The 17527-nt window shown below is 32.7% G+C and overlaps 1 protein-coding gene across 2 annotated transcripts in view; it reads right to left on the bottom strand.

Moving 5' to 3' along the window:
* The window catches only part of LOC148623618 (ESF1 homolog), a 29461-nt gene that overhangs the window by 7155 nt on the left and 4779 nt on the right, over window positions 1–17527 (bottom strand). For both annotated transcript variants that reach the window (XM_088565561.1, XM_088565562.1), the window contains exons 3-11: window positions 11669–11755; window positions 10380–10469; window positions 9136–9305; window positions 7606–7723; window positions 6371–6530; window positions 3387–3498; window positions 2595–2760; window positions 1867–2013; window positions 253–419 (exon numbers count right to left, since the gene is read on the bottom strand). In XM_088565561.1, coding sequence (XP_088421687.1) covers window positions 253–419; window positions 1867–2013; window positions 2595–2760; window positions 3387–3498; window positions 6371–6530; window positions 7606–7723; window positions 9136–9305; window positions 10380–10469; window positions 11669–11755 — 1217 coding nt within the window. The remainder of the gene's footprint in view (window positions 1–252; window positions 420–1866; window positions 2014–2594; window positions 2761–3386; window positions 3499–6370; window positions 6531–7605; window positions 7724–9135; window positions 9306–10379; window positions 10470–11668; window positions 11756–17527) is intronic.

Raw genomic sequence — 17527 nt, 5'->3', positions numbered from 1 at the left:
GTCATTTAGATGTGGTGCCGTGTAGTGCTTGTCAGTGCTTGTAATACTGGTTGCTTTTTCATGGTGTATGATAGAAAATCAGTTATTGGTTGGTACATGTAGTATTTAGGGAACTTATCATTTTTTTCTTGCATATTTTTCTAGCAGAGATTTGAATTTTGGAACCAGAGCTAAGCTTCATTTAAATGTTTAGTATTGCATTACTTCTGGAATGAATTGTGAGTGGAATATTGACATAAAAAATGAACATACCAATAAACCTTCCCTGGTTTCAATAAGGTCATCCTGGTCTATTTTCTGTTTTTGTTCTTTCTTTTTCTGTTTCTTATCTTTCTTTTTCTCTAAAAACTTTTCCCAAACTGTCATGTCTTTTTCTTTTCCTTTCTTCTTAACAGCTTTCTCAGCTGTTTCTTTTAATCCTTAAAATAGAAAATTTTAATAATACACAATACCACATAGTAAGTTATGCCACTTCAAAAAAAGAAAATAAAGAATTCAAAGACTGTTTATGCTACAAAAACATGAAAGTTCAAAAGGGGTGCAGTAAATTCTGAGGAGTTGTGAAGAACAGAAAAACGGCAAAAAAAAATAGTCTCCTCACCAAACTGGAGGGGTATACACAATGCAAGACCAACACATTTTGAAGGTTTAAATTTAGATTCTCTAAGAAGGCTTTCTCAAGTAGGATACATTTTAAAATCTTACCACATTAAATTTACTGAGTTGACATTTGGTAGTTTTTAACTTGGGTGTGATATATTTTTTACCTGTTTAAATTATTTAATTTTATTGAAATAAACTGTTCACAGAGACATGCTTTGTCTATCACACAAGGATACTGTCATTCAAACCTTGATTGACAGTGACATTGTTGATAATGTTATATATTATGGATAATATATAATATCAATACAACTATTTAACACCATCACAGTGGACAGATCCTTCAAGTATAGTTTATTGTTTGCTAATATGCAGCTGTGATGAAGTGTTTTTTCAGTAACGTAAAACTTCGTTCAATAGACTGTGACTGTGGGCATTTGCATGAAAGAGATTTGGAACTGCAAAGTAGTGATGCTAATACAAGTACATTCCAACCTAGTGCAAGTATTTCATGTTTAAAGACCTGATCAGAAAACTTAACACGAAAACCATTACGTGGATGCCAATGCCAAAGCTTACACCTTAGGCTTCCTTTCACAACATTTGTCACATGTGAAACAAAAATGAATTTTTGGTTACAAAACATCAAAAAAGTTAATATTACACATAAGAAAAGGTAAGATAGAGACAACCCAAATATGTCCATCATAAGTTTCTTAAATTTCTTTTTCTTTTTCATAGAAAACATATGTTGGTCATGTGACCACTATCTCAATAATTCATGTAATCACAATGTCTGTGATGTTTTTATAATAAGTGTATAAAGGTCATCTAACATATGCAGTCATCTTCTTTAATAATAGGAGAGATAATATATCCAGATGTTCTATACCCAAAGTCCTCACAAACCAGAGGGCAAAGACATTAGTATATGCTGAGGGTTAAGAAAGCTAAAGAAATTGAGAATTACAAATTACAATTTAACTAGAGTGTTATTTTTACTACTGCTCTCCTGGAAAAGTAGTGAAGAGCATTCAACAAAATCAATTTATGTATTAAAGAATACTATATACATGTAATATGTATTACATTAGTGCAGTTATGGAATTTTTACCACAATTAGTAATAAATGCAGTATTTATGGGCAAAGATTCTTTTTAAAATTAAACGAAAAAGAAATTACAACATCATACAGCCATGCAGTAGTTTTGTTTATAATTATTAGCATGGGATATCCTTCATAAGTGTAAAATCTCCTCAAACCTGGTTCCCATGTTATTTCCATCTCTACATCCCGATTCTTCTTTTTCTCCTCTGTTTCTGCAATACTCTGTACCAGGTTTTTGTACTTGCTTATCTGCTGTTCTTCATCTTCAGATTCACTGTCTTCTCCTCCCAAGTCAGCAGGGCCTGAGAACATGTAGGTATCAGTTTATGTTAGGAGAGTACTTTTAGGGAAAAAATAGGTAGTTTTAGATCTTCACAGAAAATACTTCATTAAAAAATCCTTAACACTGTGAATTGAGTATGTAATAATTGAACAAAATTCACATAAAGATCAAGTTTAGTTTTGATTGTATTTACAAATATAATCTTAGCCATAATCAAACACTTGTCAGCTGGCCCCGATTTAATCAAACACTTGTCAGCTGGCCCCGATTTAATCAAACACTTGTCAGCTGGCCCCGATTTAATCGAACACTTGTCAGCTGGCCCTGATTTAAACAAACACTTGTCAGCTGGCCCCGATTTAATCAAAAACTTGTCCGCTGGCCCCGATTTTATCAAACACTTGTCAGCTGGCCCTGATTTAATCAAACATTTGTCAGCTGGCCCCGATTTTATCAAACACTTTTGTCAGCTGGCCCAGATTTTATCAAACACTTTTGTCAGCTGGCCCAGATTTTATCAAACACTTGTCAGCTGGCCCCAATTTAATCAAATACTTGTCAGCTCGCCCCGATTTTATAAAATTATTAAGATATATATACCATATTCTAACTTCTTATCATCATCTTCATCAGAACTAGAAGCAAGGTAAGCTTTGAAATCTTCTTCCTTTACTTCATTCTTTCCTTTCTTGCTTTTTTTCCCTATGGTTGGGTTCATGGTGACTTTTAATCTTTCATGATCTGTTTCATCCCAAGTAAGGTCAACCTATCCAAAGACATTAAATGGAAATTTTACATTACACTTACCAGTCCTCTATTATTTTTGTAACATGTTAGTTTGATAAAGTGGTTAATTTATTCATCTCAAATCAATGAATGCCTCAAATGTTTTTGTTTATTCAATTCATGTATGCTCAATTGAATTATACTTCTTTTCATTCATTTGTAGGTTTAAAGATTGCTGGTAATAAAAATCAAAGTAGAAGGAAAATTTAGACAAAAAAACCATTTGAACGTTCTACACTTACTGCACAGTAAAGACTTCTTCTAAAAAAAAAAAAAAAACAAGTATCCCTATTTACTCAACTAAAATAATAAAATAATAAAAAGCAGATTTGTGACTTTGTGTGTGTTGTATTATCTATGTATAAATAAGGAAATCCATTAACAAAATAATTTCTCCCATCATTAGTCACCAGAGGAAAAACACGAAAGGAATTAGAGTTCTGGGATGACAGTGGCCTTGGTGGAATCCCCCTCCCAGCATACATTTTACAGTTAACAGTAGGTGAATGTTCCCTTGAGTTTAGACATATGTAAAAAGAAACATTCTGTATACAAATCATTGATAGAGAATTTGCTTATAGTGCTATATTTTTTATGAAAACCTACCTTAGATTGACACAAAGCTGTTGTAAAGAATAATGATGGTTTGTATGTTACAGGAAGTTCTGTACACACTGCTTTTGGTTCGTGCTCAAATATCATGTCTTCAGGTATAAATCTATAAAAAAAATAAGACATCAATATAATGGAAGTAGGTTATGATGAATATGTCGAAGAGCCAACAACACCGGGATGAAAATATCAATGTTCATAATATCTCAATTAATAATCAGGATATATCTCTGGACAATGACTGAAGCAAGTCATTGTACATTTTTAATTTCAACCTATTATACAATATTACACATTATTCAGAACTGTCAGAGTTAACAAAGATACAGTAATTTGTCTTTGCAAAAATAATGTTAATGAAGTAAAATTATGGAATTTGTTGTTTCCAGTAAAAAAATAGATACCATATAATTTTATGTACATACAAACTCACATCAAAGGATCTGGATGAAATGTCGATACAAATTTTTTTATAACATTAAAACATTCAAATTTTATACAGATCCATTCACTAATGCTAAAGGTACACAAGAAATAAACATTAATAGAATGAACTAAGTGTAATGTTCGATAAACTGACATTTCTTTTTTGTATAACATCCAAAAAGATGAGCATCCTAAATGTATTCAGAACAACTGTGCAAATTTTCAACATGCAAGAACTAGAGGCTCAAAAGAGCCTGAATCGCTCACTCTTCTTGACAAGCAACATTCTTTTTATGTAAAAGCAGTCATGTTTTTCCTTGGATAAAAATTCCTAATGCTCATACCTAAGGAACAATAATATCAATTTCCATAAAATTCTGTCTAGAAGTTTCTGAGGAGAATTTTTTTTTTAAAAGTAATAACATTAACATAGCAGAAATGTCAAAAAAGGGCAATAACTCCAACATGGCTAAAATTTACATGCAGATTTCACCACATATAGATCCCATCTTGCTGAACATTAAACCCTACATAAGAATCTGACTAAACCTAACAGTTTTGGAGATATGTGAAAAAACTTCTGTCTGACCCTATGTTTATTGTTAGTAATGTCAGTCATGTTTTTCAACGGATCAAAAATCCCCAAATCAATTCTATGCAGAACATCCTAAGACACATTCACACCAAGCTTGGTTCTAATTGGGGTGGTTGTGTCAGAGGAGAAGATTTTTGAAAAAAATAATATAAAATTAGCGAAAAAAATGTGGAAAAAAGGCAATAACTCCAACATGACTTAACAAATTGACACAAAAATTTGTCCACAGATCTCATCATGCTGAATATTTTTACGCATCTCAGAATTTAGCTGCACCTACAGGTTTTGGAGATATATGCGAAAAACTTCTGTCTGACCACTTTATTCTATTTTTAGTAATGGTGGCCATGTGAAAAAAATTCTGTCTGACCCTATGTTCTATTTTTAGTAACGTCAGCCATGTTTTTCAACAGATCAAAAATCCCCAAATCCGTTCTTTGCAGAACACCCTAAGAAACTTTCATATTGTTTGGTTTAATTGGTCAAGTAATGTCAGAGTTTTGAAAAATAGTTAACAACAATGACAATGACGATGAAAATGATAACAGATGCCAAGTGATGGCAATATCTCAGATGGCCCTCTAGGTCAGGTGAGCTAAAAAGGCACGAAAAATTGTGAGAAAAGCTCACTTGGCGATACCCCTGCTCTCCTCCTAGAAACCCTAAAGGAAACACCAAAAGTCATTCAGATTGAAAAATAAAATAGAAGATGCACAATGGCATCATGTGATAAAGAATGTGTGAAAATTTCATTAAATTCCATTCAGCAGCTTTAGAGGAATTGTGGATTAGAAGATGGTCACTCCTTGGTCGACCAATGACAAAGTCAAAGTTTTACATCAGGAAACCCTTTAAGTCATTCAAATGGAAAAATAAAATAGGTACAAAATAACATCATGTGATAAAGAAGGTTTGAAAAAGGGGGAGGCAAACCAACAGACAGGCAAATGGGCGGCATGATCACTGCCTGATTTTCAAGCTAGGAATATAAAAATATATGTTTCTGATTACATAACCTAGGAAGTTCTAAGTAAGACAAATAAATGGACAGAAAAACTCAAATTGTTTTACCTGCTTTAATCTCAGGCAGCTCTACAAGAGAGAATCTTAAATAAGCCCTGTGCAGGTTCAGGTGTCAAATGAGTAGGCCCGCAGCAGTGCTAAGGTTGATGTAAAAGGAATCTAAATACTACTAAGAACCCTGGCCGGGGGCTAAGATGCTCTGCCCACAGAGCAACTGAGTTGTTTGGCTCAGGTGGTGGAATGGGGTATCCCTGGCATGCTCTATGCTGGGTTCGTCTGGACATAATACATATAACCTGACCGCAAACCATAGTGGTGCAACATGTTGGGAAAGATGCAACATTTCTTGCATGTTAAAGAACTCTGCTGTGGTATTTGATAGGAGTAGGAACATTTGTGCCCTGCCTGACTTTACCCACATCTCCCTATTTCTAGTGAAGATCGAAATTTGTCAACCCGACTGTCCTTATGTCCCATCCCATTTTTCATCTTATCATCATTTCATGTTCATATTATCATCCAGTTCAAGTTAATCACCTGGATATAGCTCAGATACAGCTGCTTGGGCATTAAACACCAATTAATCAATCAATCAATTTTAAATAAGGGCTAAAAACAGTTAAGTCACAAGATTTCACATCCTATTTATTCCTTTCTGAGATATGAGGAATTTACCTGTATCTAAAAATAATTAATTACTTGCTTGACAAATATGGAATCAGGTTTTATAACCACTTCACTCAATCTGTCACTTCTATAGGGAAATACTTTGTTGAATCTCTAACTCAGACTATTTAGAACTGTTATTTTTCAACTTTTGCTTAGTAGTTTGATATACATATTAAAGATCTGCATCTTTATTTATTAAATTCAGGGTTATAAAGTTAAGACAGGTCATGCCAACTGATAACGTAAGCTTTACATAAATCAATACCTCAGATCTAATCTATTTGAGCTGCTTTCATACTCCATCCCATCACATTCTTCATAAATCTGGTTAGCTGTTGGAATGGAATCACAATCAACCACTGCATAGTAATATCTAAGTCTATTTAATTGGTACTTCCGTAACTTCTCTGTGTGAAAAGTGTCACCTATAGATACAGAGTTTCATATTGCAGTGTGTTTAGCTTCAGCATTCAAAATTTATAATAAACTAAAAAAAAGTAAATAGAAAATACATGCAGTAGTATTTCAAGAGCCAAAGTTTGAAATTCACCTAAACATTTTCCAACATTTGAGAGGAAATAGATCTAAGTGTGCCCCACTGTGGAAATTTTCTACAGGTAGTTTAATATCCAAAAATCGCAACATTTTGCAATATACCAGTACTGCATAAAGTAGCCAGTATGAACACAAAACAATAATATTAGGCAGGGTATGTTTGACTCCTTTAATCCCTGAACAGTTGGGGCAAGTAAGGACACACATTCAAAGTTAATAGTCTTTTGATTCAAAGTTTGACACACCATAGGCTTCTTATTTGGTCAATAAACTTAAAAAATTTGAATTCTGACACTGACTTATTATGATCGAATATCCAAAATCTTAATCAAATACATTTTACATGGTCAGATCAAACAATAAAATTTTGGTTTAAATCTAACAAATCTAACAAAATTTGTTTTTTTTTAATTGGTATAATCTTAATAAATGATACAACATACCAAAGAAATCAAACATTTGATGAAATTAAACTTAGTTTAAATTTTTGACGGAAACATTTTTGAAAACAGGACCAAAAATCCAAATTTTAGTGTTTATAAGGTACATGGCAAGATGGATGAGTAGGAGCACAAGGTTAACTTAATAATATTCCACTGAACCTGAACTATTAACATGGAGGTGCAATAAATTTCAATGGTACAATTCTTTCTGTCAGTTGCAAATAAAAATCAAATGAATAAAAAAAGAAAACAAAGTATGTCATATTTGAAGAGTATTAGAAAATTCTTGTTTTTGGTCCTTTCTAAGTAATTCAAGTCCCAACCCCCTTTTTGTATGAATGTGCATGAATGTGAAACACTTTTACTAGTGGAAATATCTTGAGAAATACAACAACACCATTGACCTGGGCCACCATCACTGAATTCAGGATATATATGTATATGGGTTCATCTGTATGTATATGAAGCTGAGGGACATTAAAAAAAACTTGGGATCAAGTACCTTCTAGATCCTGAGAGTCATTTCCCATCATATCATTAGATGGTTTCTGTGTTAGTTCTGTTGGACCACTGATTTCTTCTTTCTTCATTCTTTCCAGTCCAAACTCAGAAGGGTAAATCTTAAAAAAAAAAAATAAAAAAAATAAAAAAACTGTTAGCAACCTCACAAAAAGAATACCACACCCTCATCAAATGGAGTTCAATGTTAAATAGAAAAACTGTTAGGTTACACCTTCTCACTTCAGTGACAGTAATATTATTCCTTCATGAACATCTAAATAATGGTATAATGCTCAACCTTTCTACAAAAATTCCCTCAAACCCATTTACCAATTGTTTACAAGATGTTAACGTAAAACCCTTAAGTTTGGTTTTCCCCCTTTAGAGTCTTCCAAACATCTTTATATCAAGCCAAACCTTCCTATAAAATTTAATCAAAATCCCATAAATGATTTGAGAGAAGTTCTGCTGACAATTATGACCATATAAAGCCTCTTCTTCAGGAATCCTTGAACAGTAATAAAATTCCTTCATGCACACTTACATATGATGTCAAACCTTCTCATCAAATATCATTAAAATCTCTTCAGCTATTCATAAGGAGTTGGGCTAACAAGAAATGTTGACAGAAGGGGTGATAGATATATCACAATGTGTCTCCCAACTGTTTTCTAAGGCTGTAGTCACCTAGTCACCTGATTCACACAAGAAGTTTACTGCTTGTAGAAAGCATCAATGTTAACAACCCATTAAAGTTTGAAAATGGAAAGATGGAGATTGAACAAATGCGAACAACTCACTTGTATTTTGGTGTCACAATTGCGCATACCACCTGTTTGTGCACAGTATATAGACAATGTACACTGTTTAGTAAATTAATGTATACAATGAATCACTATTACTTGTATGATTGCAATGAATTTGTGAGCATTACTTATATACTTAGAAAATTAAAGAGCAAATAAAGTCATTCAAAATCAATCTTTTGCAGGGTTACAATCAAAGCTATTCAATTTCACCTTGGACAGGCTTGGTACAGAAAAATTCAAAATCTTGGATTGAGTGTAGAGTATAAAAGTCTTGAATCGGACGTTGGTATTTGGCTAAAGCACTTCTTTGGACTGAGCTATTAAGAAAGCTCTGAGGTTGCAGATTCTTTTGCATTAAACATTTTTGACGATGCTCCTGATCATGAAACACAGTTTGCCAACTATGTGTTAAACACTTATATTGAAGGAAATGCAAAATTTCATTGTCAAATATGGAAATACCCTTACCTGGACAGTATGACAACAAATGACTGCAAAAACTTCCACAGACAACTGGGTTATTTCCGAAGGGGATTTAATTTTTGCTTATTTTCCCGGATTGGCAACAACCGCAAAAATAAAACCTTTTTAACAGATCTGTGATAAAATCATACCTTAACAGATCTGTGATAAGATCATACCTTAATAGATTTGTGATAAGATCATACCTTAACAGATCTGTGATAAGATCATACCTTAACAGATTTGTGATAAGATCATACCTTTACAGATTTGATGATTCCTTTACTAGGTTTAAATGACTGTAGTAATACATATATATCCTGAGCTTTGACTCTATCCCAATCCAGGTTACACACAGCCAATCTACTTGTAATCTCCTCAGTCTCAACAGCATCTCCATCTAAATCAGCTACATTAACCATATCATCATCTTCAAAATTAAGAATTCTTCTAACAATAAATAATTACAAGTCTATTTTCTAAATAGCTGTGTCAATTATGCATGATATACACCACCCTTTTAAGCTAATCTTTACACCTAAAATGAATATTTATGTACATATAATGTGAATGAGAACAAAAACATGCCCCTCAATATCTATTGATCTAATTACATGACATGGAAATATGGATCTGACACAATTAACCAATACAGAAATATGGCAAATTAACCCATATTTGATTGAAAAAGGCAAAAAACTCATAACAGGAAAAATCAACACTTTTATAATAATCATGATGGAGCTCACATTAACAGAAACAAACAATTCATCAAGTTTGATAAAAATTGGTGAAGCACTTTTCTATCCAAAGTGTTTAAGTTGGATAGACAGACAAACAACCTTATTATGTATCTATAATACAACCAGCCTATAGCAAGACGAGTATATGAAAATCATCTTGTATCTAATTACAACCAGCCTAGAAAGACGAGTATATAAAAAATCATCTTCTATCTAATGATTTTAAGGATACACAGTAATAAATATAACAAAGTTTTGGATTAGTTTAAAAAAATCACTAGTAACTCTCAAAATCCCTTGAGCTGTTTAGGAGGAGCTGCACATGTAAATTTATGCATTAAAAAGTTAGATTATCTCCCATTTCAGTCCTCAAAGAATTATTATATTACTTCATGAACATCTACATATGTCTCTTAACTTTCCAATGAAATTTCAACAAAATCTGTTGTGGCATTAAGGAGTTATTACAATAATGAATCGCACAATGTACACTCCAATGCTAAACTTATGCAAGTTGAATGACTTAAAAATACCATTACACCTCAAATTAACTCAATTAACAGTCTATCTGTTCTACAATTTAAAATAGATTACATTTAATTAATGAAAGAACATATAATATTTTTCTGTGTAACAGGATAAATTGCATGGTTTATAAAATCCTGATACATTTTAATTGTAATGTGCATGTATCTTGATTAACACACATTAGGTATATCGTATAATTCTTGAAAACAATTAATATTGACATGTCTCCATACCATCATCCTGTTCATCATCACTGTCATCTTCCTCAGATGAAGTCTCAACATTACCTTCACCCCTGGCTAAATCAGGTCCACTACCCAAACCTATATTAATTAGAAATATATAACATCAACCTGGCTAAACCTGGATACAACCACAAGTGTAGAACCCTGAACAATAGGGACCAAGATATTAATAAAAATGCTTTGTAGGGTCAGCTTGATTCAACTGCACAGGTAAAACCTAAACAGTTTGGGGGCATGGATAAACACAACACCTGAAGTGTGATAACAAATGCTTGTTTGGCTCAACTTGGTCCCTTACTTTTCAACTGTACAGGCCTTTACCCGAAAAATCAATCCAAACCTGATTTATGGTATGGAACCTTTTGGCAGAAACATACACATAAACTTAAATTTTATAAAGTGCTTAACACTCTATGGATAGAACCTTTCCATTAAATTTCATCAAGATCCATCATTTAATACTCAATTTATTGCAAAATAGGAGGTGCATCTTATTCTATTCAGGAATTTTAGAGGAGTTGCTGATAATAAAGGATCCTCCCTAGTTGACCACTGACAAAGTATTTTTTTGCATCAGTAAACTCCTTATGTCATTCAGATAGAGCAACAAACTAAGAAGTGCACAACAGCATCATGTGATAAAGAATTTATGAAAGTTCATTAATTTTTATTTAGCAGTTTGAGAGGAGATGCAGATTGAAACTGGGGACAGATTGACATTTTCAGCCCCTTCCTAGTTATTTCACATCATAACCCCCAAGTCAAACATTCTGACCTTTTTGGTATAAAGCACTGTGATACAATTTTAAAGAGAACCATTCACATGTACTTGAGTTACACATTTTACTTGATTTACATTACTTCTGGTCACTAAGTGACTGGGGCCATAAGCACCGCAAAAATCATAACCAAGCTTTCTTTCTCGGCATGGAACCTTGTTTTCAACTTTTATTAGGAACTACAAGCTAAATCTAAGTTATTGTATGAAAAATATCTCTACTGTTGATGACACAAGTGGCATCATACCATTTTACAACCATAAAATTTAAAATGTAAAAAAGCTTTTATTAAAATTTCATACAATTTTAAGTAGGGATACACACATTGTAATTTATTATACCGATGTCATAGGAATAACTCCTTACCATCATATAACATTTTTTATCAAAACCTTAACAATATAGTATCACTAAAACAGAAATAATATAATAACTGGAATATTTTAATACTTCTTAAAGTTTCTGTCATTACAAACAAAAGATTTGGTTAAAGTTTACCAGATTCATCTGACTCATCTACATGTATGTCATCCTCTTGTTCATCATCTTCATCATTCTCCAGTTCACTAGCATTTCTTCCTTCTTCTGTAATACAATGTAATATTACATGAATTTAGTATGAATAAAAAGTAACAATCATTCTGAGAGTATTACATAGTCCTCTGCCAGCAGAGTACTATAATAACAAGAGACTCCCAGGAGCCTGAATCGTTCACCTGGTCAAATTTTTGCCTGTCAAAGGCAATAACTCTAAATAGAAGTTGTCTGACAATTTTGACTCCATGAAGACTTTGGTAGGACTTATCAAGAGGATCATTTCATCAATCTAAAGTTTCATTCTATCTATTATAGTTTTCAAGATATTTACTGAAAACTGCAAAAAACAATTTTTTGCCTTTCAAGGACAATAACTCTTATATGGTCATCTGACAACTTTGATTCCTGGAGACTTTTGTAGGCCTTATAATAAGAATCATTTCAGCAACTGAAAGTTTCATTCTATCTATCATAGTTTTCAAGATATAGGCTGAAAACTGTAAAAAAAAGTCATTTTTCACCTCTCAAGGGCAATATGCCTTACATGGATTTGTCTGACAACTTTAATCCCTTGGAGAGTTTTGTAGGCCTTATAATAAGGATATTTCAGCAACTGAAAGATATTGGCCAAATCCAACGGTTTTGGAGATACATGTACATGCAAAAAACTACTGTATGACCCCTAAGTTCTATTTTTAGGAAAGGCAGCAATGTTTTTTTAACCAATCAAAAATTCAAACGGTCATTTTGTTTAAGATACCCTAAAAAACAAAAATTACAACTTTCATTGAAATCTGTATAGTAGTTTATGAGAAGATTTTTTAAAGTAATAACATCAAAAACAGCAAAAAACAAGCAAGAAGGGCAATAACTCCAACATGGTTCAACAGATTTTCAACAAAATTTGACCACAGATATATCTCATCATGCTGAATACTTTTACCCACTCAGAATTTGGCTAATCCTAACGGTTTTAGAGGTAGCCATGTTTTTTAACCGATCAAAAATCCATATGGTCATTTTGAGCAGGATACTCTAAGGAACAGTCATTTTGAGTTTCATGCAAATCTATTCATTAATTTCAGAGGCGATGTTTGAAGAAATTGTTAAAGACGACGACCAACGCCAAGCGATGGCAACAGCTCACATGGTCTATGGCCAGGTGAGCTAATAAAATGGCTATTTTCTTACCAAATTTGGTATACTGTAAAAGTACTTTAATTCATGGATACCAATTTTCATGGAATACGGAAGAAACACAAGTTCGAGGATTATTGAATTTGTGGATTCTAGAATTCGTGATTTTGATGTTTTCTTTATACATATAGATGGAAATCTTCTCTTGGTTGGGAACCATATTTCGTGGTTTGGCCTACCCACGAAATCACAAAAAATAGCACTTTCAAAGTATACAATGTAATTGATTATATAAACCCCTACGTCAAAATATATCCAGCAGTGCACATAAATTAAAATAAAACTTAACTTTGGAACACAAAAGATGCACTAATCCTTTTTTTAAACCATCTAAAATGCAAAACTTATCAATCACTGCATGTCAAGGTGACCTAAAAAAAAGTTCTATTTAAGAGCAATCCACTGGTCAAGTGTTAATACAATATCATTTTTATACTATGTCTAGTCATTGAAAAAAAGATGTGGAAACCCAATACTTGCATGAAGTCCAAGAGCCATAACTCAAAAACAAAACACTATACATATATATAGATGCTTGTAGGCACTTACATAGGACAATTTTTTTTTAAAGTGAATAATATTCCAGACAGTATGCACCTCTTCATGTGGTTATATTACTTCCCACAAAGTTTCATAATAATGCTGCAAGCTGCTCAGAAAATAGTTGGAACAGATAGACAGAGTGAAACCTACATGTACACTGTATGTAATTTCCCTCCCCAAACTATGTTTGTGGGGGTATAATAACATCAAACAGCAAATCAGATTTTGCTGAAAAAGTTTAATAGTACATTTACTTAAATGTACATGTAACAACTGTAAATTTTTAGTCCCATGATCCATTTTCAGATAAATGTACATGTATAATACATAAATCACAGGAGACAGACATACTGGTGGACAGAAGAACACACTTTTTAATTAAATTGGGGGTATATATAATACATGTGATCCAGTATAACAATACATGTACATGTACTTAGCTTTAGTGCATTATACAAATGAAAAAAAAAGTAATATAACAAATATTCAGTAAACTGGAATATACTGTGGTGCAAAAATACAAAATTTCCTTTAAAATAAAAAGCTACATCGAATTCAGCATGATATGACCGCTGTAAGTTGAACTCTATTCATTTAATGCAAGTTTGGACACAATATCAGTTTTTGACACAAAAAATGTTTTAAACAAGGAGACTTTCAGTTAATTATGGACACAACAACTGGTTTTAATACAATACTGCACAATATTTTGAAATTTAAATTACCCTAAGAAGAAAGTTCCGCTTTCAGGGTGATTCCATGGATGCTTTATATCCTATTATCTCAAAAACAGTTAATGATAGTGTAAATTTGCTAGCAGACTTCTTAAACCCCTTATAAAGAGGAACAATTTATAAAAATAATTCATTAAAATCATTTAAAAATTTTAAAATACAGTAAAACTGTCTTAAAAAAAGATGTTTTTGGTCCCTTTGACTCTTTGTTACTAAACAATGGTGAAAAATATTCCAATACTGATTAAAAAATGCTGGTATGGACTTCAAGATGGAACCCAATGAAAAACAATTTTCAAAATTGACCAGGAATAAACAAGAGACTCCTAGGACCCTGAATCTCTCACCTGGTTAAATTTTGTCTTTCAATGGCACTAAATTTAACAAGAAGTTGTCTAAAATTTCGACTTAAGAAGACTTTGGTAGTACTTATCATACAGATCATTTCAGCAATTGAAAGTTGCTTCCTAAATATTATAGTTTTCAAGATATTGGCTGAAAGCTGTAAAAAAAAAGGAAGTCATTTTTCATCTTTCAAAGGCAATAACTCTTACAAGCAGTCATCTGACAACTTTTATCTCTGAAGACGTTTGTAGGCCTTATAATAAGGATCATTTCAGCAACTGAAAGAATTTGGCTAAACCAAACAGTTTTGGAGATATAATGTGCAAAAAACTACTGACCCCTATGTTCTATTTTTAGTAATGGCACCCATGTTTTTTGACAGATAAAAAATCCCCACATCAGTTCTATGCAGGAACCTCAACAAACATTCACACCAAGTATGGCTCCAATTGCGGTGATTGTCTTTTGCCACTAACCCAAAACCCAGGGCTAGTAAAAATTGATTCAGGCTAGTGAAATGATGTGAACTTTACTTGTTTCAGGCTAGTTGAATTCTATACAATCCACTATTATTCGGGCCAGTTGTTGAGAATTTTGAAGGAAAGCACTGCAATTGGTCAAGCAGTGTCAAAGGAGAAGATATTTGAAAGAAATAACATTAAAAATAGAAAAAAAAAACATTGAAAAAGGGCAATAACTCAAACATGGCTTAACATATTAAAATAAAAATGTGACCACAGATAGATCTCATCATGTTGGATACTTTTACTCTTGTCACAACTTAGCTAAACCTAACAGTTTTGGAGATATAATGTGCAAAAAACTACTGTCTGACCCCTATGTTCTATTTTCAGTAACAGCAGCCATGTTTTTGGATGGATCAAAAATCTAAACATAACTTTTGTGCAAGATACCCTAAGGAACATCTGTACAAAATTTCATATAATTCTACAAAGTAGTTTCAAAGGAGACAACGATTAACAAAGATGACGGACATCAAGTGATGGCAATGGCTCACATGGCCTTTGGCCATGTGTGCTAAAAATACCTATTTTGGGGGAGGAGGGGTTGAATTACAATTCTGACCCCTTTTAACTCAAAAACACAAGATATATGTATGTCTGAAATCTGATTGAAAAATGCAGGCAGGGAGTTTCATAGGGAATTCAATAAAGAGTAATCAAGGGAACCAAGATTCTAGCAGGATTCAAACGGATGTAATAAAACCCATTTTACCCCATTTCATTTTGGCCACTTTTTGCAAACTTGTAGGGACCAGTGACCCAATATCCTCTCACCACAAGTAAAAAATATATCAATATTTTATGCCACAAGGTTCACAACTGTGAACAAAAAAGTAAACAACGACATCAGCATCATAACATAATAAGACATTTTTTGCAGTCATACATTGTATAATAAAATGCTTAAAGCAGGTTGCAGCTGCATACAACAATGAACAGTTGGGGCAAGTTTGGACACACCATTCAAGCTTAATACAACTGAATTTTAAATGCAACTAAATAACCCAGGGTTTTACCTAGGATTTCGAGGGCTTTAGTCACTTTTGCGCAACGCACGAACGACATATTATGGGCAGCAGAATTTTGTAAATAGTCAATAGTATCATAAACTTAAGACATAAACACCCTTAATATATTCATTTAAGTTTACTTATCATGACAAAGCTTTGATGCATTCAGTCTAAAATAGCTACTATTTGACAAAAGCTAGGTACTATTATGGTATGACCTGGCACTTAACTAATATTAAGAGAAAATCCTGCTGTCCTTTGCCAAACACCACACCTCAAAAGCCCTCTTCAACCTAAAACTCCTCAAATCAGAAGGATGGAGACAGATCTTTAGAAGAGAATTGATAGATGAAACCTTGAGCCTGTTCCTAAGGTCTCACTAACCACTTCTAACGTTTCCATTACTTTACATGTTAAAAAAGTAATTTTCAAAGTCTCACTGTGAATTCCCAGGACAAATGACATCTTAAAGCTGCATACCGTTGCGAAGCTTGGAAAATAAGGCTTCCAAAATCATTATGCTAATGGTACGATCATAGTAGAAATTCTTCACAAAATTTACTTGAATAAATAATACTGAAAATCCACATTTTTACCTGTTCTGCTAACTGACAGCATGGAGGCAAATTACTCACACATGTAAACAATATTCATACACTTTTGTAGTTAATTACATATATGATTTTAAAGTACACATTCTCAGCTTTATTTTGACTACTTTTAATCATAATACACACAAATAATGCACTTACAATGCATATGTCTAGGTTCAGTGTGTTTTTGGTACTACATAGGGGGGTGGCCATTTGACCCGGAAGTGGTTAGTGAGACCTTAAAAACATTTTATGAGTTTTTATGCTTTTCTGTTTTTACATTTTATGAAAGCTTGTGGTATTGTGAGTCTAATAAGACCAAAACTATCAAAATCAGACATAGGACTACAAAGAAATGGTCATTTTTATATCATGCCCCTCAGTGATATTTTCCCTAAATTACTAAAAAATTACAATTTTAACTAACTTGTCACACCAAATTGATACCTATGATAATTCAAGAAGTTGTAATAGTAAATATCATTTATCATTATGAAAAAAGAACAGATTTCAACAATTTATATCATACCTATTTCATTACTGTGTGATTCTTAGTCTGTGCTGTGTGACTATTTGAGTACTTTGAATATCCCAAGCAGTGACGTTGTGTATTTCATGGATGACGTCAAGTTATGAGTCACTGTTACTGATAAAAATCTTGTTGCTATGGTGTTTTTTAAATTACCTTGCACAATGCACATCTTAAAATATAGCCAGATTACCAATATCACTATACTGATTTTATGGGAAAATGGAAATAATGACCAGGAAAGGCAATTTTCCTCAAATTATGCATTTCTCTGAAATATGCCATAATTTAATTTATGGTCTCACTAAACACTTCTAACGTTTTCCATTACTTTACATGTTAAAA

This window comes from Perna viridis, chromosome 2 (assembly GCF_037379345.1).
Source record: "Perna viridis isolate PV_CMFRI_1.1 ecotype Kerala chromosome 2, ASM3737934v1, whole genome shotgun sequence".
NCBI classification, from domain to species: Eukaryota; Metazoa; Mollusca; class Bivalvia; order Mytilida; family Mytilidae; genus Perna; species Perna viridis.
Note: the sequence above shows the minus strand (reverse complement) of the source record. Positions and strands in the feature narration are given on the sequence as shown.